The 23,495-nt window shown below is 37.6% G+C and overlaps 2 protein-coding genes across 2 annotated transcripts; one reads left to right on the top strand and one right to left on the bottom strand.

The window, feature by feature from the left end:
- Positions 1-867: 867 nt before the first annotated feature.
- Positions 868-6,787, bottom strand: LOC111780577. The gene is made up of 4 exons (XM_023661011.1): positions 6,611-6,787; positions 5,481-5,588; positions 4,124-4,272; positions 868-1,175 (listed from the first exon to the last, which is right to left on the bottom strand). The coding sequence occupies exons 2-4, from the start codon at positions 5,578-5,580 to the stop codon at positions 1,098-1,100; spliced, it is 327 nt and encodes a 108-aa protein (XP_023516779.1). The 5' UTR covers positions 5,581-5,588; positions 6,611-6,787; the 3' UTR covers positions 868-1,097.
- A 10,587-nt stretch (positions 6,788-17,374) lies between these two features.
- LOC111780710 lies at positions 17,375-18,232 on the top strand. Its single transcript, XM_023661186.1, has one exon. The coding sequence runs from the start codon at positions 17,387-17,389 to the stop codon at positions 17,873-17,875; it is 489 nt and encodes a 162-aa protein (XP_023516954.1). The 5' UTR covers positions 17,375-17,386; the 3' UTR covers positions 17,876-18,232.
- The last annotated feature ends 5,263 nt before the right edge of the window (positions 18,233-23,495 follow it).

Raw genomic sequence — 23,495 nt, 5'->3', positions numbered from 1 at the left:
ACATGAATGCAACACAAAAACCTAATCTAAGAACAGTTGTTAAATGTTCATCTGGAGAAAAAAGAGAAAAAACAAATCTCATCCCTCTAAACCATCTTCTTTGATAAACTAGAAGGTTCACTTCTATCGAAACCTAAGAGACCTAAAACAAATCCTGAAAGTGTTTCAACTAGAAAATCAAACATAAAAAGAAGTAAAAAAAAGTAAATGGAAGTGAATTCATGCTATAACAGAAGAGAACATGCGGCAGGAAAAGGAGAGTCCTATTCTGACAATGCACCTGAAATTTTTCTAGTAACGAACACATAATTGAAAGAAAAACAACAATAATTGATGGGCATGCCTTGGTGGGTGGTAGGAACAAGAAAAAAGAATGAAACACACACACACACAAACACACACAATACAAGTGGTGGCTCTAAACCTAATGGCCTCAATAATGGTGAAATCGTGTGCATCCATCCAACCAACCAACATCACCACTTCCCTCCCACGTAATGACAAACAGGAGGTTGACTATCAAACATCACACATTTTGTTCAATGGGTCCCAATCATAGCCTCACACGTGGCTTTGCTGTGACAAGGAAAACGACCACTGAGAATGGTGGGCCCCTGCCTTGTTTTTTTCTTTTTTTTTGGGGGGTTGGGGGGGGATACTGTTTCAAATAGCGACAATAGTTCAGAATCGAACCCAAAATGGGCGCTCTGAAGAGCTTTTGATTGGGCTCATAATCTCTATCTATCATAGGCCCCTTGCTTCTCATAGGATGACTTAATTTTACAATTTTGACTGAATCTATAAAACAAAAGTTCTGGAGAGAACAGACACCAACTTACCAGAATTCGTTTGTTCCGGTCATGCAGATGATATAAATTTGAACTCTCAGTTCACTTATTAGATTTAAGATTCATGCATGATCTTAAATGAACTGAATGCGTATATAGTTTAGTAAATGAATAGAAACAATTCAAAAGCAGCAAAATAAGGATATGCTTTAGATTTAGAAAATGAAATGCTATCCTTCAAAGTTCTACAAACTGAGGTCCGAGGATCAGCTAACAATTCCATTCACCTCGTAAACATAGCTAAACCCATCACGCCTTCAAGGCATCAGAACGAGGCCTCCATAGTCCAAGTCTGTACTTGTGAGTGTACTTCAATATCAGCTTCCTCTGCCACAGACATGAAAATTTAGGCCAACAAGCACCATTGTGAAGACATTATTCAAACCAATATTTGTTCTAAATCAAATACGAGATATCTATAAAAAAAAAAATTCTCTTGCAAAAACTTGTATTCCTCAATAATCATGACTGAGATTTGAAGTCAGCAGTGAGGTATTGATAGACCCACTACTACTGATTAATTTAGCAGAAAGAGAGCAGGGCGGAAACTAGCAGGTAACAGGTGTGATGTAAGTGTGGGACCCTTTCTGTACCAACAAACTTGAAAGCGGGAAAGGGGTGTGAATCCAGTAACTGTATAAGATAACTAAATGGGGGAATTGTAGATCTCTGTACACTTATGGAAATGAAGTGAGATCTGCAAGAATGGAAGCATTTTTTTTATGCATCTAACTGCATATCTATAGAGTATCAAATAATTTTATTCTAGACAGATCTTACCCAAAGGGGTTGCATCTGAACCAGCTTCGACGATGGTAGGTACCATTAGACTAAGACTAGTAATTGCACATGTAACTTTCCTTGGTTTAGTTAAATTGGTGATAAAAAAAAATATTCAACATCAAAGATATGCATGCTATTTAACTAGCCATTTGTAATCAGATTTTCACTTCAATGCCACAAGCCAAATATTTCCTTGACACTATATTCTTCTCTTTATAAGAAACTACGCTTTTATCAAGAGAACATGAAATAAAAACAAATATAAAAGGGCCTACATAAAGGAAACGTAGCAAAAGGAGCCACAAAGCTAACTATATAAAAGGGCTCCAATCCAAAACAATAATAACTAGAGTAAGAACAAAACTTGTTAAAAACCAAAGTCTATAAAGAGACGTTAAACCTAAGAAGTGACCAAAACTCAAGTTACACAGCCTACAAATTCTTACCGAACTAATAATCCCACAACTAAAGAGCTGAAGAACAAACTTATTTATTACATTTTAATATCAACGATCTGAAGTCTAATTAAAGCTATTCTATTGTGAAAACTAAAGTATCAGTATAAAGTTCATAAAAGCTTGTATATGAAACTTTAAACCCATTTTAATTATTTTAGTTTCTTCGACTATAGAAAAGTAAAATGTTTACCTACTTCCAACTTTGAAAAGAGAAAATAATCCATAAATATTATATTTATATAAATATTAAAAATAGTAAAGAGCTAGTTTACACTTCAAGAGAATTTTAAAAGAAACTATCGTTCTCCCTAACAACTCTCCAAAAGTAGAGTTATATCGAGTCATTTTGTTAATAATCTTGCACACATACTCAACATTCTCTCATTAGTTATCTCATTAGTTATCTCATATACACTAATTAATTAGCATGAAATAGCTCATTATGGTCCTTTGATAAATCTAGTCTACTTGTATGCTTAATCTATTTTATTTTAGAGAGTAGCCAAACCATTATGCTAAAGCAAATCTAAAAGCAATTATGTTGGTGATGAAATGGCTGGACCAATATGTTGAACCATGTGCTGAAGCAACTCTTGAGGCAATTCCTGTCGACAAGGACACATGGGCCTTTAATTCGAAGCAACAAACCACGCGGATACGTAACAAACCAATAGGAGGCTACCTATGTGGATGACTAATCTTTTTTCAACCTTAAATGTAAGCAAGGAAGCCTATAAAAGGAAAGCTCCCAAAAAAAGAAAGGGGGAGAAAAAGAGAGGGAGCCACGGAAAGAAAGGTAGCATAAAGCAGAAGACACAAGAAAAGGGAAGCTAAAGGAATACAGGATAAGGAAGAGAGGAATAAGGAGACCAACTCGTGGAAGCTTTCATCAAAGAGCTGCAGCAGGAATCTTGATAACTCTCTTATTCTCCTTTCCTTTAATCTGTTATATGCTCTATGACTAAGATAGAACTTGTTGTATAAACAAATGAATATGTGGAGCTAAATTGTATGCGTAAGGCAGGAGGTGTGGCTGTAGCTGAAGTATTCTGAATGTGTGATTTCTGTTTATTAAAGAGTTGTTATTAGTAAAAATTGTGTGTTTAGTTGGCCACTCTGCTCTCATAGTTGTTTCTCTTATCTGGAAAGATAGAGCACAAGTGAACCCCCCTTTAACGCTCTAGTTCCATTGCAAGGCTTTCCTTAAGGTAATGGAAGGTTTAGACATAAGTCTTCTCCTAGAGCTTTTCTTTTAACATAAACTTTTGAAATGGTTATGGGAGTAACCAATATGAAAGACTCTCGGAAGGGGGCTTGAATATATGTTAAAAAGAGCAGAATTCACCATAAAATTTCAGCAACTTCTCTATTCCAACTCTCCTAGCCTTAGCTCATTGTTGTTAAATGTCTCATTCACCCACTATTTGTGATAGCATAGTTATATTCTGAAATTCTTGATATTATACATGCATCGACACATCCACACTTGAACTCATCTAATTTTATAGCAATAGAAGTAACCAAAAAATAGGTTCCTTGAGAACTTGACACTCTACTTATTGCTTATTGCTGCGAGAGTGTATACTTGCACCAACACTTGTGAATGCTTCTTTTTTTTAATCATTTTGCTCTAGACCTACACAAGCTGTCACTCCCACCTCATTTATATGTTTTTTATGTATAGTAATATCTAGAAAGAACTAAAAGACAGTATCGTGTGTGTCTTTTGGCAAAACAAACAATAGACCTGGTCCAACTCTTGTAACAAGAGTTCAGTGGGAATCATTAAAGTGGCAGAAAAAAATGAAAATACATTATAACGACTAGACTAGCTACCTAAAATTAACACCAAAAAAGTTATATGCAGAAGAAAGAAGGAATGCTCTTGGTTACTAGAGTTGCAACCTCCAGAAAGCTTATCAAATACAGGTTAATGAGCCAATGCCTATCCCTTTAGTTATTTTGGCGATAAAACAAGTCCAAGTCTTGTACTTACAAAAACAATAATGAGAATCAGGCTAAGGAAATACTTACATGTTTGCATGGAATTCCGAGTTTTTTAAGCTTAAGTGTGCGTGTAACAAGCAGCTTCTGGAAGTCACCGATCTCTGATTCAAGTTTAGCCACGTGTGACTCAACCCCATGCCCAACACCATTTAAAAATTCTGGTATCCCGACCTTCACTAGAACATAAATGTGAAAAAATCAAGCGCATATATATCTTATCTTATTGACTCCAAACTCAGACACTTAGGCCCCATTTACTTCAACGGAATGGTAATCAAGGAATGGAAATGGAAATGAAAATTTCATTTCCATTGATAGTATTTATGGAATCCGAAATTGGAACCAATAGGTGGGACACGCCACTAGTTCGGGAATCCCTACCCCATAAAAGAGGTACTCTCATTCCTCTCCTAAACCTTCATCAATCTCATTCCATCTATCGCATTCTCATTCTTTAGTTTGTGGTCCACCACCTTTCATTAACTGCTTCACATCCTAATCCTTTCTATTTCATCTATAATGAGACCAACAACTTTTTTATTAATTGTCTTACAATTTTTCTCTCTGATTTACATTATTTAACATCGATGGGTTAGTGATTCCAATTCCAAATAACTCCTAGTAAACAACATGAAAAGAATAACATTCCGACTCCAATTGATTTCATTTTGATTCTGAGTAAGTAAACAATTCTGATCACAGACACAAAAGGAAATCATAGCAACCAAGATGACTGGCAAGCAAGACAGAGATCACAATACTAGTTAAGCATAATATGACTTATTGTACAGAAAATTAAGTAATACTTTTCAACTTTCGGAAATCTTAGATCATATTTTCTTCTCCCACTCCCATTTAATAGACAGTAAATCCATTAAGAAAATAAAGGTATCTTTCTAAGAAAACAAACTTTCATGGGGGAAAATGGGAGAATGTACAAGGACATACAAAAAAAAAAGCTCATGAAAGGAATCATCAACTACGAGTCAATCCAAAGAATGATACCAAGCTGATAATTATAAACAATCCAATTAACAGACACATATAATGACCCATTAAATCTCACATCCTCCCAGATGAACACCTCCGAAGACCTCTCAACTATTTCAAAAACCCTGCAGTTCCTCTCAAACCACTCACAAAATTTCCAGACAACAAGACTGCCATAAATTCATTTAACAAAGAGATAACAAATAAACTCCATTTCCTTGCCTATTCACATAACCATTCAGTAAACCATACATTCTTCCTCTCCTCTTTTTGGGTGACAACCTAAGTCAGTTTACTATCCATGTTCCAGAAACCAAATTAAGCATAAGGCTCATTACTTGGATTCAGATGAGAATAAAATTTTTGTAGAAATTAAAACAAATAAAGCACTTACCGACATATGGGATAGATTTTGAAAAGAATCTAGCAAATAAAGGAGCTGAGTATGGTTGCAGTATAGACCTATGGTTGGAGATAATCTGCCTCCATGCCATCCTTCTTGCTGTGGACAAAAAATCCATCAGTCTCAAATCATATGCATTTTCTCAAGGTCCTAAAAGGTTTTAAGCTTTGACGTATCTTACAGGAAGTTTTGAAGTTCTGTAGGTTCATCCTTTAAATTTAATTCAGAATGGTTATAAGTAGTATGAAATAACAAACGATCAGTGTATATGGATTAGAAAAGAAAATATTACCCTATCCAATTGCAACGAAGAAAAAAAATATTCATGAGGTTAATAAACCAGACATCGGTCAATCGCCCAAATGTATTTTTAGCATTCACTTTTCATACCCACACCAAATGTAGTTCTAACTGAAATCGCATCTCCAATTGATTCTACACTTCGAAAATAAAACCTCCAACGAACTCTATGAATTAACAGAATGCTTGTTCCACCCCACTAAATATCGACATCTAATTCGCTTTAAATTCAAAATAACACCACAAAGAGTAAGAATTTTTCTAGCCCCAAAAAATAAATCAGAACTTCTCCCTGAAGCCAATCCTTCATTCTGTTTTCAGTTGTAGTTTCGTTTCTGCGTAAAATACACAATCCAATTGTACTATATACTTTTTAACAGAAATATCAATATGAAACTGAACAGAAATATTGCTCAAATCTGCAAATGCTTCCCCATATACGAATTCTGTAATGGTATAGCCAATACTCGAAAGGCCGACCACTATATCACACTAGGAAGTAGAAATTGATAGTCAAGAGAGCAGGAAATATCGAACAGCTTATCCAACCGCACCGAAATCGGTAGAAATTGGGATTTGATAGCTTAGAGTGGGAGAATCGACTGAACGCTTCCCAGGAAAAGAGAAACAGAGAGAAATATTTCACATCAAAACGGATTTACAATCATTTCCCTCCATTACGACTTAAAATCTTGTTTGGATTAAAAAATAATAATCGATCAGAATTAGCAGGATTTCTAACTCGAAATTGAAGTCGTTACAAACGTAGCCTACTTAGAAGCTGATTGAACAGGAGAAACAAAAAATAGAACAGAACAGACCTCGACGGTGAGAGAACAATAGCTGAAGGGAATGCAGCAGAAGACAGTAGTTGGCGTGACGGTGAGAGGCTGAAGCAGCGTGGCGGTGGAGGCGTTCCGGCGAGTGGCAAAAATGGGAGATGGAAAGAAACAACGAAGATGAAGATGGGTAGGGTTTAAAGATTTTTTTTAAAAGAAAAGTAAATTCTTTTATCGTTCCCTTATTATTTTCGGGGGAAAAAAATGGTTGAATGGTATTAAAAAAATAATAAAAATAAATTAATATATTATTTTACAAAAATTCAGCGTCCTTACTCGCACATCATCGCCTTGTGTCTACACTTCAGGAAAGGGCCTCCTCGCTGACACATGGTCAAGTGTCGGGCTCTGATACCATTTGTAATGACCCATGGCACATCGCCTTGTATCTACCCTCCAAGGAAGGGCCTCCTCGCTGGCACATGGTCAAGTGTCTGGCTCTGATACCATTTGTAATGACCCATAGCACATCGCCTTGTGTCTACCCTTCAGGGAAGGGCCTCCTCGCTGGCACATGGTCAGGTGTCTAGCTCTGATACCATTTGTAACGACCCAGACCCACCGTTTGCGGATATTGTCCTCTTTGGCCTTTCTTTTCAGGCTTCCCCTCAAGGCTTTAAAATTCGTCTGCTATAGGAAGGTTTCCACACGCTTATAAAGGGGGTCTTGTTCTCCTCCCCAACCAATGTGGGATATCACAATCCACCCCCTTCACGGCCCAACGTTCTCGCTCAAACTCTTTCTTTCCTCCAATCAATGTGGGAGCCCCCGCCAAATCCACCCCCTTTGGGGCCTAAAGTCCTTACTGGCACATCGTCTTGTGTCTACCCCCTTCGGGAAGCCCAACGTTCTCGCTCGCACTCTTTCCTTCCTCCAATCAATGTGGGACCCCCCTGGGGGAAATGGTTGAATGGTATTAAAAAATATATATATATATAATAATAATAATAATATATTATTTTACAAAAATTCGGCGTCCTTACTGGCACAGCATCGCCTTGTGTCTACCCTTCAGGGAAGGGCCTCCTCGCTGGCACATGATCAGGTGTCGGGCTCTGATACCATTTGTAATGACCCATGGCACATCGCCTTGTGTCTACCCTTCAGGGAAGGGCCTCATCGCTGGCACATGGTCAGGTGTCTGGCTCTTATACCATTTATAACGACCCAGGCCCACTGTTAGTCGATATTGTCCTCTTTGGGCCTTTCCCTGCCAACGTTCTCGCTCACACTCTTTCCTTCCTCCAATCAATGTGGGAGCCCGCCAGATCCACCCCCTTTGGGGCCTAGAGTCCTTACTGGCACATCGTCTTGTGTCTACCCCCTTCGGGAAGCCCAACGTTCTTGCTCGCACTCTTTCCTTCCTCCAATCAATGTGGGACCCCCCGCCAAATCTACCCCCTTTGGGGCCTAGCCTCCTTACTGGCACATCGTCTTGNATGGTCAGGTGTCTTGCTTTGATACCATTTGTAACGACTCAGGCTCACTGTTAGCCGATATTGTCCTCTTTGAGCCTTTCCTTTTGCAGGGAAAGGTTTTCACATCTCCTCCCCAACCAATGTGGGACATCACAAAATCTATCCAAAAACTCGTAACGTTCCATGAGACATTCCAAGAGTTATAAACATAATTAGCCCCTAATTGATTTTTAATTCGGAAGTTTGAAATTAATGTCTGTATAACAACTCAAGCTCACCGCTACCAGATATTGTCCTCCTTGAGCTACCCTCAAGTCCTTAAAACTCGTATACTAGGAGAAGGTTTCCACACCCTATAAAGGGTGTTTTGTTCTCCTCCCCAACCAACGTGGAACTCTCACAGACAGAGCTTTAAGTATAAAAAAATAAAAACATATTAAAAAATTAAACTCATTTGAAAGAATATATATCAACAAAACCCAATACATATTTCTCGACCAAAAGGTCAGACATTAAAAAATGGAGTCACTAAACTCGGGTTTCTTTTTAAAAAGGGAGTCACTTGCATATAACTCATCTTCAATTAAGATCTTCTAGCTCGACCATACCCGACACATAAAGACAGTGACCACTCAACTCATACGTCAATCATTAGTTCCCGAAGAGCATGGACCATCTATAATGGTCCACGACAAACGCTTTGATGTTTCATAGAAAAATATGCAATAAGATTAAGATCCACCTTGTAGGATGACTTGAATCACCCTCTTTCGATAATTTTGGTAATTAATTACCCGAGCACACAATATACAACTATCACATAATTATTATGTTTATCACACTTGTAATAGCCCGAAAATAAATAAATAAATAATAAAAAGAAATAAACAAACAAAAAAATATTAAAAAATGTCAAAATAATAATAATAATAATAATAATCAATCAATAAATAACTTAAAAATTCCGTGCAACAATAATAAGATATTTAGTGAAAATAGTATTATATATATATATATATATATATAACATTTCAAAACTTTTAACAATGGACAAATGTAAATTACATAAATAATTTTATAGAGTTCAAATTTGAAACTGATGTTATGGGCACACATTGGTTAACTTAGATTTCAAAGGATAGAATCGAATTTTCATTAAGGATATATTGGTGACACCCATAAGCTAATTAGGTAAGTGATCTTACTATTGACATGGTTATATTTGATGTTGACATTGGTTCTGCATATGTCATATATACTGATATGTGTGAATTATCTGTGAATCGATATGTTTATATTATGTTTATGTTATGTTATAATATGTGAATTGTATGATAATATTTACGGTGTGATGTGTTTAATGATATGTTTGAGATATGATACGAGAATGATGCACTAAACGTAATGTAACAATAGAAGTAAGATGTGTTTACGAAACGTTAAGGTTAGGTTACGTCTCGAACTGCTATGGATATGAGAGATTGATAAAAAAATATATGGTTAGGATATGGGTAGGAAGGGATGAGATGATGATAGATTGATAGAACGATAGAACGATAGCGTTAGAGTATGTTCATGTAACGATATGACTATGAGATATAAGAATGTTAAGGCTATGATAAGTTAAGGAACGATATGGCCACGAAGTGTTTACGATATGATATGATTACGATACGACATGTGAATGATGGATGTATATATATTGTGATATGATATGAAGACGATATGAAATATGTTATGGTACGACATATGTGATAAATTGATATGTTTATAATATGATATATTGTGATGCGATATGCTATGGTATGATATGTATATGATGAAAATTATTATGTCTGGAAGCATGGAATGTTATGATATGATACGTTTATGTAATTTGAATGATATGATATGATATGATTGACATGCAAAACGACGAACTAGCATGAAATACAACACTAGCGTATGCATGAAAGATATGATAAGTGGTATGAAAAATGATATGAGATGTACGGAACGCTAGCGGGGTGGTATTAAATGATAATGAAAATGAAAAAATGTTGGGACTTCATACATTAGAGGATACCCCTTAGCCTTCACGATAGTATGGAGGCGTACATTACGAGGCAGGAATGCGATCACTATGGTTATCGTAATGCTGCAACGATCAGGCAGGGGTACGATCATTATGGTTAACCTAATGCTGCCGTGACGGTTACTAGTTCTAACGGGTGTCTGACCTAAGGAGCTCCTGGAGTACGCTCGCCTGACAAGGAAGGTGGCCCAGCGGTGTGTGAATTGACTGGTGAGTCCATACTCGCATGTATGGACTGTGTGTAGAGTATATGGTATACATCCAAATTACCCGTTAGGACAGTATCGTAGGAAAATGGATTTAAATGATAGGTCTTGTCATTGCATTTGCATGTTCTTGCATTTAACTTCCAATAGTGGGTCACTTACTGAGTATTTCTTTAAATACTCAAACCATATGCTACTATATTTCTCAGGTTAAGGCAAGACATTCACGTACGGCTGACGACAGCATCGCAACTCAAGACCATGACACATGCATAGAATAGTGATATTTATTTTCTTAGACTTAGGCTAGAATATGATGTTTTTAACTTAAACGCTTATTTATTTTATTTAGTATTTTGTTGTGTCGTTTTAAAGATGTTTTCAAAACACGTAAGTTCATGGCTGTGTTTTAAGATAAATGTTATGTTTTATGGAATTTAAATGAAGTCTCCCGCATTCAATGTTTATGGTACGTATACAGCGACCTTAAATTAAGTAGAAAATTTTGGGTCGTTACAATAACTATCACATAAGTACGTTTATCACCGTAATCATGTCGGGTTTAAAAATAGGTCCAATTAGTCCAACCAAATTTAAATTAATTAGAGAGAAAAAAAATTGAATCAAAGAAATTTACTAATATCAATAGGCATGTGATCGTGAGCATGTTTAGAGCACTAAAATCTTTGATTGTTTGAATATTTTTAAAAGGGGACAAGAAAAAATGTTAATATTCTATAAATTAACATTAAAATTTTAAGATGACTTTAATTTGGTTCGAATCTGATGAGTAAATCGACACCGAACTATGTGCCAGCGAGGAGGGTGTTCCCCGAAGGGGTAGATGAAGATACTAGCCCTAAAAGGAGGTGGATTTGGCGGGGGGTCCGACATCGATTGGAGAAAGGAAAGAGTGCCAACGAGAACGCTGAGCCCGGAAGGGGGGTGGATTGTGATGTCCCACATTGGTTGGGGAGGAGAACATGAAGGGAAGTCCGAAAGGGAAAGCCCAAAGAGAACAATATCTGCTAGCGGTGGACCTAGGCTGTTACAGGATGATATCGTATCTAAGAAGCGAGTGAAGACAAAATATATTGATAGAACTCGTGTTGGTCGGTGGAACTAGTTTCCACTCTTAGAAGCAATAAGTAAGTGACATGGTTATGTCGTATGGGAATACAAGAAAACGTCGGGATTATCAGATTTGAACTCGAATTCCAAATTTTGATCTAAATCGTGTCGGGAATGAATTTAGGAGGGATGATCAAAGAACACGAGGAAGAAGTTTCACATTGAAGAAGAAGGTAAGGAGTAGGTTTGGGAAAGTAGATGATGACGACGACAATGATGATAAAAGTGGGTGATGGTGGTCACCGACCGTCACGAAAGATAGCAAGGGTAGCTTTAGCTATATCGGAGAACGTATGTTATTTTTAAAAAAAAATTATTATTATCATTATTTTACTATTTAAAAATTGTCATGCGACTCTCGTGAATTATTTAACCAATTATACTAACAAACGTCCCAAAATTGAGCATTTTCTAAACGCTAGTGACTAAGTTGTTCAATTTTGTGTAACAACCCAAGTCCACCGCTCCCACCGCTAGCCGATATTTGTCTTTTTTGTATTTTCTCTTTCGGGGCTGCCTCGTTGTAAAACGTCACACCCTTATAAACAATGTTTTGTTCTTCTCTTCAACTGATGTGAGATCTTCCGAACTGATGTGAGCCATTCTCAAGTTGTATTATATCCGAGACTATTTTTCGTTATTGCTATGTAATGCTAATAGAACATTTTAATTCTTAAAATTTAATAAATAATAATTTTATAATTTTAATTCTTAAAATTTAATAAATAATAATTTAGTCTTTATATTTAAAAAAATTATTAAAATTATGACGGTAATATTTAGTACTAAATTACAATATATATCATATTTGATATTTTATTATAAGACAAAAATCTAGATATCTTTCCATATTTACCTTAACTCTCGTATCATTTAGATGTGGTGGTTTAAGCAAACATTCTCATATGGATATTGTAACAATTCAGATCCACCGCTAGCAGATATTGTCCTTTTTGGGCTTTTCCTTTCGAGCTTCCCCTCAAGGCTTTAAAACGGGAAGGTTTCCGGTTTCCACACCCTTATAAATGGTGGTTTGCTCTCCTCCCCAACCAATGTGGGACATCACAATCCACCCCCCTTCGGGGCCCGTCCTCACTGGCACTCTTTCCTTCCTCCAATCGATGTGGGACCGCCCCCAAATCCACCCCCCTTTGGGCCCATCGTCCTTACTGGTACACCGCCTCGTGTCTACCCCCCTTCGAGGAACAGCAAGAAGGCTGACACATCGTCCGGTGTCCGGCTCTAATACCATTTGTAACGACCCAGATCCACTGCTAGTAGATATTATCCTCTTTGGACTTTCCCTGTCGAGCTTCCCCTCAAGGCTTTAAAACGCGTCTGCTAGGGGAAGGTTTCCACACCCTTATAAATGGTGGTTTGTTCTCCTCCCCAACCAATGTGGGGACATCACAATCCACCCCACTTCGGGGCCAGCGTCCTCGCTGGCACTCTTTCCTTCCTCCAATCGATGTGGAACCGCCCCCAAATCCACCTCCCTTTGGGGCCATCGTCCTTACTGGCACACCGCCTCGTGTCTACTCCCCTTCAGGGAACAGTGAGAAGGCTGACACATCGTCCGATGTCCGGCTCTGATACCCTTTGTAACGACCCAGATCCACCGCTAGCAGGTATTGTCCTCTTTGGACTTTCCCTGTCGGGCTTCCCCTCAAGGCTTTAAAACGCGTCTACTAGGGAAAGGTTTCCACACCCTTATAAATGCTGGTTTGTTCTCCTCCCCAACCAATGTGGGACATCACAGATATGATTCTGACCCAAAGAATATTTTAAAAAGTTTAAAACATTTCTCGTGTTTTTTCTTGAAAAAAAATGGTTAAAAAATGAAAAATAGAATTGGGATCGAATGTGTATCTTCTCATTGATATTCATAAATATGATACCAGCTACCCACTAATACGTACGAATAAGGAACAACTAATATCTACTAATAAAAAAGATATAAACTAATTAAATATTGAGAATAAAATAAAATATACTACCGAAAGAATATTAAGATATATTTCAGGACTAATATATTCTCTAAATATTATATTTTAATAAAAATATTTAAAATTAAAAAAAAAATTAACTGAGTTTATTTATTTATTAATATTATTATTTAAAAAAATGTTATTATTATTATGAAATTTTCAAATCTTCGTGGCAAGCACTTCTAGTAGAGATCTGAAGAAAATAAATAAATAAATAAATAATTTCAAATGTGGACAACGAGAAGAATAAAAAATTAAAAAAAAATGTGGATCTAGCTGACGTGGATTGAGATTTGAGAGAGAGAAAAAACGGGACCACATATTGTTGGTGCGGAAGACGTGAGAAGACAATCCACGTGTTCAATAAATATAATGACGCAAAAACCTATAATTTAATAATTTTAATTTAATTATAAATTTATTTGAGTTATGTCGGGTTGAAATATATGATAATAGTATATGGGTCGTAGGTAACAAAACGTTCTTTGCAACGGTGCGGAAATTTTTCACTAACCGACGCATTTTAAAAATATACCTATTTAATTTCATAATTATTTTATTTATCGTTTAAAGAGTAATTTTTTAAATATATATGGAAATTGATATGATTTATTTTTTAATATATAAACATGTAGGTTTGTATCTATTTGTCAAGTTAAATTGTGAGGTGACTCAATCTAGAACAGTATGTAATAGTCTAAACCCTTTGCTACTAGATATTGTTCGCTTTGATTCCTCCCTTAGGGCCTAATGTCCTCGTTGGCACACTGCCAGGTGTCTGACTCTTATACTATTTGTAACATTTCAACCCCACCGTTAGTAGGTATTCTTTCTAATTGGGATCTCATAATCCACCTCTCTTGAGAGCCCAACGTCCTTGCTGATACATTGTCCAGTATCTGACTTTGATACAATTTGTAACAGTCCAAACCCCACCGCTAGTAGGTATTCTTTCCAATTGGGATCTCATAATCCACCTCTCTTGGGAGCCCAACGTCCTTGCTGATACATTGTCCAGTATCTGACTTTGATACAATTTGTAACAGTCCAAACCCACCGCTAGTAGACATTTTCTCCAACCAATGTAGGATCTCATAATCTACCTCTCTTGGGAGCCCAACGTCCTCGTTGGTACATTGTCCCATGTCTGACTTTGATACCATTTGTAACAGTCCAAACCCACCGCTAGTAGATATTCTCTCCAACCAATGTGAGATCTCATAATTCACCTCTCTTGAGGGCCCAACGCTCTCGCTGGTACATCATCCCGTGTCTGACTTTGATACCATTTGTAACAGTCCAAGCCCACTACTAGTAGATATTCTCTCCAACCAATGTGGGATCTCATAATTCACCCCTCTTGGGGGCCTAACGCTCTTGCTGGTACATCGTCCAGTGTCTGACTTTGATACTATTTGTAACAGTCCAAACCCACCGCTAGTAGATATTCTCTCCAACCAATGTGGGATCTCATAATCGACCTTTCTTGGGGGTCCAACGCTCTCGCTAGTACATCGTCCAGTGTCTGAGTTTGATACCATTTGTAACAGTCCAAACCCACCGTTAGTAAATATTCTCTCCAACCGATGTGGGATCTCATAATCTACCTTTCTTGGGAGCCCAACGTCCTCACTGATACATTGTCCAGTGTCTGACTTTGATACCATTTATAACCGTTCAAACCCACCGCTAGTAGATATTCTCTCCAACCGATGTGAGATCTCATAATTCACCTCTCTTGGGGGCCCAACGTTCTCGTTGGTACATCGTCCAGTGTTTGACTTTGATACCATTTGTAACAACTCAAGCCCACAGCTACCGAATATTGTTTGCTTCGGCCCCTCTCTTTCATTGGCACACCGCCCAGTGTCTAGCTCTGATATCGTTTGTAATAACTCAAGCCCACTGTAACAGATTTTCTCTCCAACGAATGTGGAATCTCACACAATATCAAATCTTACTTCTATATCTTTCATCGTACACGAAATCAATTTTGTCTTATCTCTTGGCTGATCCAAATTTGTTTGAAAAAATAGTTAATTAATTTTTTAAAAAAAGTTTAATTATAAATATTTATTAATATTAAATTCATGACCAGAAAATACCTAATAATAAATAAGTATAAAAACGGTTGTGTTGGTAGTTTGTAGGTGGGAGCCAGCTGATTAGGGTGTGGCATTAATTAATAACATAAAATAAATACAAAATATACACCGACTTTTTTTTCTCCACTGCCCTAATAAATACATTGGCCTTCCTAACTATATATGACGTGTCAACATTTCATTGGCTACCATACTCCTCATTTAATTTTTGTAATAAATCCGCTCAACGCGTCTTAAATGGCATTCCTCTTCCTCCCATCTCTTTTCCCCCACTAAATTACCATTTCACCCTTTGTCAAATTACCATTTTATCCCTACCGCTCTCCGTTATTGTCTGTTTTGACTTGTTTTGTATTGACGTCAGATTTACAGTTTTAAAACGCGTCTATTAGAGAGAAGTTTCTACACCCTTGGAAGAAATGTTTTGTTTCCCCTCTCCAACCGAGGTGGGATCTCACAATCCACCCCCTTTGTAGACTCAACGTCTTCATTGGTACGGTGTCTGGCTCTAATACCATATTTACAGCCCAAGCCCACCACTAGCAGATATTGTCTGATTTGGTCCGTTACATATCATTGTCAGCCTCATGGCTTTAAAATGCGTCTACTAATGAGAGATTTGTACACCCTTATAAGGAATGTTTCGTCCTCTTCTCCAACTGAGGTGGGGTCTCACAATCCACCCATTTTTAATGTCTGACTCTGATATCATCTGTAACAGCCTAAAGTCAACACTAGCCGATATTGTCTGCTTTGGTCCGTTACATATCGTCGTCAGCCTCATGGCTTTCCAACGCGTCTACTAATGAGAGATTTGCACACCCATATAAGGAATGTTTCGTTCTTCTCTCCAACCGAGGTGGGATCTCACAATCCACCCCCGTTCAGTGTCTGGCTCCGATACCATCTGTAACAGCCTAAGGTCAACACTAGCAGTTATTGTCTGCTTTACTCCGTTACATATCGTTGTCAGCCTCATGGCTCTAAAACGCGTCTACTAATGAGAGATTTGCACACCCTTATAAGGAATGTTTCGTCCTCCACTCCAACCGAGGTAGGATCTCACAATCCACTCTTGTTCAGTGTCCAGCTCTGATATCATCTATAACAGCCTAAGGTCAACACTAGCAGATATTGTCTGCTTTGGTCCACTACATATCGTCATCAGCCTCATGGCTTTAAAACACGTCTACTAATGAGAGATTTGCACACCCTTATAAGAAATATTTCGTCCTCCTCTCCAACCGAGGTGGGATCTCACAATCCACCCTTGTTCAGTGTCTGACTTTGATACCATCTGTAACAGCCTAAGGTCAATACTAGCAGATATTGTCTGCTTTGGTCCACTACATTTCGTCATCAGCCTCATGGCTTTAAAACACGTCTACTAATGAGAGATTTGCACACCCATATAAGGAATGTTTCGTCCTCCTCTCCAACCGAGGTGGGATCTCACAATCCACCCCTGTTCAATGTCTGACTCTTATACCATCTGTAATATCCTAAAGTCAACACTAACAGATATTGTCTACTTTGACCCATTACATATCACCGTCAGCTTTACGATTTTAAAACACATATGCTAAGTAAATGTTTCTACGCTCTTCTAAATAAATACTTTTTTTAAAAAGAAAAAAATAAATATTTTTCAAATTTCTATGAAGAGGTGGCTTTAGCTGATCAACTACCCCATGCCTCCAAGTGGGGTCCATTCCACACCTACTCATGTGAATTCCGCCAATGGCATTTTCGTAATTATAACAAAAACAAAGGGCAAAAGAGAAAGCAAGGGACTATAAGAATCCGAGTGGAAAATTAAGGGAAAAGAAAAGGAAAATGTCTGTAGCGACGGAGGAAATCAAAGCCAAAGGAGCCGAAGTATACAAAGGAGACGAGATTTGCCAAGAGAAATCCAAGGAATTGCTGAAGGAAATCGGTCTCCCAAATGGTCTTCTGCCATTGAAGGACATTGAAGAATGTGGGATCGTGAGAGAAACAGGGTATGTGTGGCTGAAGCAGAGGAAGAACACGACCCACAAGTTTGAGAAGATCGGGAAGCTGGTGTCGTATGCGACGGAGGTCACGGCGGTTGTGGAGAAGAACAAGATCAAGAAACTCACCGGAGTTAAGACGAAGGAGCTTCTGATTTGGGTGAGTTTGAGTGATATCTATGTGGATGATCCACCCACCGGAAAGATCACGTTTCAGACTCCGGCGGGACTGTTTAGGACTTTTCCGGTGTCGGCGTTTCAGGTTGAAGAGCCGTTGAAGCAGGTGAGTGAAAAGGAACATGGGGTGGGCGCTGTCGGAGTCAAGGAGGTCTGATCTGTATGTCTTGTGGGTTTATATAATGAAATGAATGTTTCTATAGCTAATAAATTATGTGTTGTAGCTTGAGAATTTAGTTTTCTGTCTGATACTGTCTGATACTGTCTGGATTTGGGATCATTGCATTCATGTTTGTTTTAATGGTGCCTTGATCTCTCTGTTTTTTGATGTTATATGGGTTTTTGAGGGGTTGGGAGAAGGCTCGAGAGGGGTCGAGCCTTGCGGGGAGGTAGTTCGAGAGCTCTACAATGATGTACTTTGTTCGTGAGTCGTGGGAGGAGTAGTCTTCATTGGCTGTTGTTAGGAATCACGACTCTTCACAAGGGTATGATATTGTTCATTTTGAGCTTTAAACTTTGATGGCTTTGCTTTGGGTTTCCCTAAAAAGTCCAGTACTAATCGAGATAGTATTCCTCACTTATAAACTCGTGATGTTCCGCTAAATTAACCCATGTGGGACTTACTCCCAATAATCCTCAACAATCCTCCCCTCGAACAAAGTACACTATAAACCTTAGATGGAGCTCTCGAATAGCTTCTCCTGAGGCTTATGGAGCTCTCGAATAGCCTCCCCTTAATTGAGGCTCGACTCACTTCTCTGGAGCCCTCGAACAAAGTACACTATAAGCCTCCCTTGAGGCTTATGGAGCTCTCGAATCGCTTCCCCTTAATTGAGGCTCGACTCATTTCTCTGGAGCCCTCGAACAAAGTACACCCTTTGTTCGATACTTTAGTCACTTTTGACTACATCTTCGAGGTTAACAATTCTTTGTTCGATATTTGAGGATTCTATTGACATGGTTAAGTTTAGGGTATGACTATGATACCACGAGAATGTTTGCTTAATCCACCTTATCTAAATGATAGGAAAATTATCTTATTTATAATCAAATAAATTAAAGGATATGAAAATAGTAATAAATGAAAATAACAATAAATGGAAAGATATCTAAATATCTAGATGTTTGTCTTGTAATAAAATATCAAATATGATATATATGGTAAACTATAATTTATTATTAAATATTCTTAACAGGTCTCTACCGTGTCTCCATATTGGCTTTCGTCTCCCCCATAATGGGTTTTCACTGAAAATTGTTTCTAATTGGGGGGAGGTTATCTTCTCCTTTATGTAGATGCGTTTTAAAATCGTGAGGTTGATGACGATATGTAATGGGTCAAAATGAACAATATCGACTTGGGCTGTTACAAATGGTATTAGAGTACAAGGGTGTGCTAGCGAGAACGTTAGACCACAAGGGGAGTGGATTGTGAGATCTCACATCGATTGGAGAGGGGAACGAAACATTTCTTATAAGGGTGTGGAAATCTCTCTTTAGTGAACGCGTTTTAAAATTGTGAGGTTGATGGTGATGCGTAACAGAAAAAAATGGACAATATTTGGGTCTCGAAGGGGCTGGATTGTGAGATCCTACATCTGTTGAAAAGGAGAATGAAACATTCCTTATAAAGGCGTGAAAGCCTCTCCTTAGTAGACATGTTTTAAAATTGTGAGGCTGATGACGATACATAACGGGCCAAAACGAACAATATCTGCTAACGGTGAACTTAGGCGGTTACAAATAGTATTAGAGTAGATACTGGGCGGTGTGCCAGCGAGGACATTGGACCTCCAAGGAGGGTGGATTGTGAGATCTCATATCGGTTGGAGAAAGGAACGAAAACATTCATTATAAGAGTGTGGAAACCTCTCTTTAGCAAACATGTTTTAAAAAATCGTGAAGCTGACAATAACGGTCCAAACTTCATAATATTGTTTCATGTGGTCTTCCCAGATATCATGTTCGGAATGAAGTGCCTTCTAGATATTCAAATCCGTCACATCTCCACCATCTTTCATAAAACCAAACAACCACTTTGATAATGGCAAAGACAAGATGAGACCTAACTTTTAGGGTCGAGGAAAACGTAATCACACGCAATCATGGTTCATGATGGGACCTAACTTTTTGTGAAGAATTATGTGAGCTTACTTTCTTTTCTAGGTAGGGTTAGACGCATAGTACTTCTCTATGCATAGTTCACACACGTTCGCATGAATCCACTAGGCAGGTTCATATACGAAGTCTATAAGCCTGACTACAGGCTAACACATGCTCACGTTGTCGTAAACCAATGGAAAAAAAGGAACTCGTATCATATAATGGTGTATATGTTTATACAAAACATATTGGAGAAGTATCCTAGGCTCGCGACATACTAGGGGTGTACATTCAACCCGACAACCCGGACCAACCCAACCCGAACTATAAGGGTTGAGTTGGGTTGGATTAGCATTTCGGGTAGGGTTTGGTTCATTTTTCTGAACCCGAACTGAATCGGTTCGGTTTCGAGTTCGTGGACAAAACTTTCGAGTTGACCCGAGCCAAATAGAAATATATAAAATATATTAAGAATTCTTTTGCATTAATGGGTTTGCAGAGTGATATTTAGGCTTAAAGGACACTAACACCTGCCTATGTTCCAAACTACTCACAATTTTCAAGAAATTTTGTAAGATTGTATCTGAATAATTATAGATTGTGGATAAATAAAACTTAAAAAAAATTTGATAACCTAACCCGAAAACAGAGGGTTGGGTTGGGTTGGGTTGTGAAAAGTTTAGGGTTGGGTTACCCATCCAACCAACCCGAACCCAACCCGAAAATAGAGGGTTGGGTTGTGAAAAGTTTAGGGTTGGGTTGGGTTACCCATCCAGCCAACCCGAACTTTTGGGTTGGGTCAAAAAAATCCCTCAACCCAACCCAACGCAGACCATGTACACCCTTACAACATACCATATGCATAAGATCCTATATTTTCGAATCATGGTATATAGTTGTGATGCACATCTTACTTCGATTCTTTTCATGATATTACTTTCCTACGAGACATACTTACATGTACATGACATATCTTTCATTAATATCGTACATGTCTTATCAGTGTCTCGTAGGCGTAACGTAAACATGATATCATAATATACATGGTACTTACATGTACATGACATATCTTTCATTAATATCGTACATGTCTTATCAGTGTCTCGTAGGCGTAACGTAAACATGATATCATAATATACATGGATTAACATACTCGAAGTACATGCTGCTGCGGAATATTGGCTAAATAGCTACCTTAGTGACATTAAATTCTTCCAATTATGTCAAAATCGGCTCCTTGGTGGAATGTTGTAAGAGATCTTAAATAGAGTTACCTAAGCCATCAAAGTTGAGTTGGAGCCGAACCCACCCCAAACAGGGAGGGGATTCCCCGCCCACCCCGAACAGAATTATATTCATTGTCCCATTTGTAACGCCCCAGATCCACTGTTAGCAGATATTGTCCTTTTAGGGCTTTTCCTTTCGGGCTTCCTCTCAAGGCTTTAAAACGCGTCTGCTAAGGGAAGGTTTTCACACCCTTATAAATGGTGGTTTGTTCTCCTCCCCAACCAATGTGGGACATCACAATCCACCACTTTCGGGGCCAGTGTCGTCGCTGACACTCTTTCCTTCCTCCAATTGTTGTGGGACTGCCCCCAAATCCACCCCTTTTGGGCCCACGTCCTTATTGGCACACTGCCTCGTGTCTACCCCCTTCGGGGAACAGCGAGAAGGCTGACACATCGTCCAGTGTCTGACTCTGATACCATTTGTAATGTTCCATATCCACGTTCACCGCTAGCAGATATTGTCCTCTTTAGGCTATATATATATATATATATATATTTATTTATTATATTAAAAAAAATTAATTAATTTTGAGACTCTATTTTTTAAAATTCAACTATATATTTTTTTTAAATAATACTTTTAATTTTTTTTTAAAAGATTTTATTAATGAAAATTATAAAATTTATAATATTTTTATACATTTAGCCTTTTATCCTTTTAACCTCACTCAACTCATACGTCAATCATTAGTTCCCGAAGAGCATGTACCATCTATAATGGTCCACGACAAACGCTTTGATGTTTCATAGAAAAATAGGCAATAAGATTAAGATCCACCTGGTAGGATGACTTGAATCACCCTCTTTCGATAATTCTGGTAATTAATTACGTGAGCACACAATATATTCGTGCTGAGGTTTATATATATATATAACATTTCAAGACTTTTAACCATGGACAAAGGTAAATTACATAAATAATTTTATAGAGTTCAAATTTGAAACTGATGTTATGGGCTCACATTGGTTGACTTAGATTTCAAAAGATAGAATCGAATTTTCATTAAGGATATATTGGTGACACCCATAAGCTAATTAGGTAAGTGGTCTTACTATCGACATGGTTATATTTGATGTTGACACTGGTTCTGCACGTGTCATATATACTGATATGTGTGAATTATCTGTGAATCAATATGTTTATATTATGTTTATGTTATGTTATAATATGTGAATTGTATGATAATATTTACGGTGTGATGTGTTCAATGATATGTTTGAGATATGATACGANAATCTATCCAAAAACTCGTAACGTTCCATGAGACATTCCAAGAGTCATAAACATAATTAGCCCCTAATTGATTTTTAATTCGGAAGTTTAAAATTAATGTCTATATAACAACTCAAGCTCACCGCTACCAGATATTGTCCTCTTTAAGCTACCCTCAAGGCCTATAAATGGTGTTTTGTTCTCCTTTCCAACGAAGGTGGGACTCTCACAGACAGAGTAAGTATAAAAAAATAAAAACATATTAAAAAATTAAACTCATTTAAAAGAATATATATCAACAAAACCCAATACATATTTCTCGACCAAAAGGTCAGACATTAAAAAATGGAGTCACTAAACTCGGGTTTCTTTTTAAAAAGGGAGTCACTTGCATATAACTCATCTTCAATTAAGATCTTCTAGCTCGACCATACCCGACACATAAAGACAGTGACCACTCAACTCATACGTCAATCATTAGTTCCCGAAGAGCATGTACCATCTATAATGGTCCACGACAAACGCTTTGATGTTTCATAGAAAAATAGGCAATAAGATTAAGATCCACCTGGTAGGATGACTTGAATCACCCTCTTTCGATAATTCTGGTAATTAATTACGTGAGCACACAATATATTCGTGCTGAGGTTTATATATATATATAACATTTCAAGACTTTTAACCATGGACAAAGGTAAATTACATAAATAATTTTATAGAGTTCAAATTTGAAACTGATGTTATGGGCTCACATTGGTTGACTTAGATTTCAAAAGATAGAATCGAATTTTCATTAAGGATATATTGGTGACACCCATAAGCTAATTAGGTAAGTGGTCTTACTATCGACATGGTTATATTTGATGTTGACACTGGTTCTGCACGTGTCATATATACTGATATGTGTGAATTATCTGTGAATCAATATGTTTATATTATGTTTATGTTATGTTATAATATGTGAATTGTATGATAATATTTACGGTGTGATGTGTTCAATGATATGTTTGAGATATGATACGAGAATGATGCACTAAACGTAATGTAACGATAGAAGTAAGATGTGTTCACGAAACGTTAAGGTTAGGTTACGTCTCGAAATGCTATGGATATGAGAGATTGATAAAAGAATATGGTTAGAATACGGGTAGAAAGGGATGAGATGATGATAG

This window comes from Cucurbita pepo, chromosome LG18 (genome assembly GCF_002806865.2).
Source record: "Cucurbita pepo subsp. pepo cultivar mu-cu-16 chromosome LG18, ASM280686v2, whole genome shotgun sequence".
Taxonomy (NCBI): domain Eukaryota; kingdom Viridiplantae; phylum Streptophyta; class Magnoliopsida; order Cucurbitales; family Cucurbitaceae; genus Cucurbita; species Cucurbita pepo.
The sequence above is the reverse complement of the archived record's forward strand: the minus strand, read 5'-3'. Positions and strand labels throughout refer to the sequence as shown.

Bases quoted from the DNA above. Each gene is read 5' to 3' on its own strand.
- LOC111780577 (XM_023661011.1), bottom strand. From the start codon at position 5,580: ATGGCATGGAGGCAGATTATCTCCAACCATAGGTCTATACTGCAACCA. The intron at 4,273-5,480 runs GTAAGTGCTTTA...TTTATGTTCTAG, and splicing joins AAAATCTATCCCATATGTCG to TGAAGGTCGGGATACCAGAA. The intron at 1,176-4,123 runs GTAAGTATTTCC...TGTCTGTGGCAG, and splicing joins TCGGAATTCCATGCAAACAT to AGGAAGCTGATATTGAAGTA.
- LOC111780710 (XM_023661186.1), top strand. From the start codon at position 17,387: ATGTCTGTAGCGACGGAGGAAATCAAAGCCAAAGGAGCCGAAGTATAC.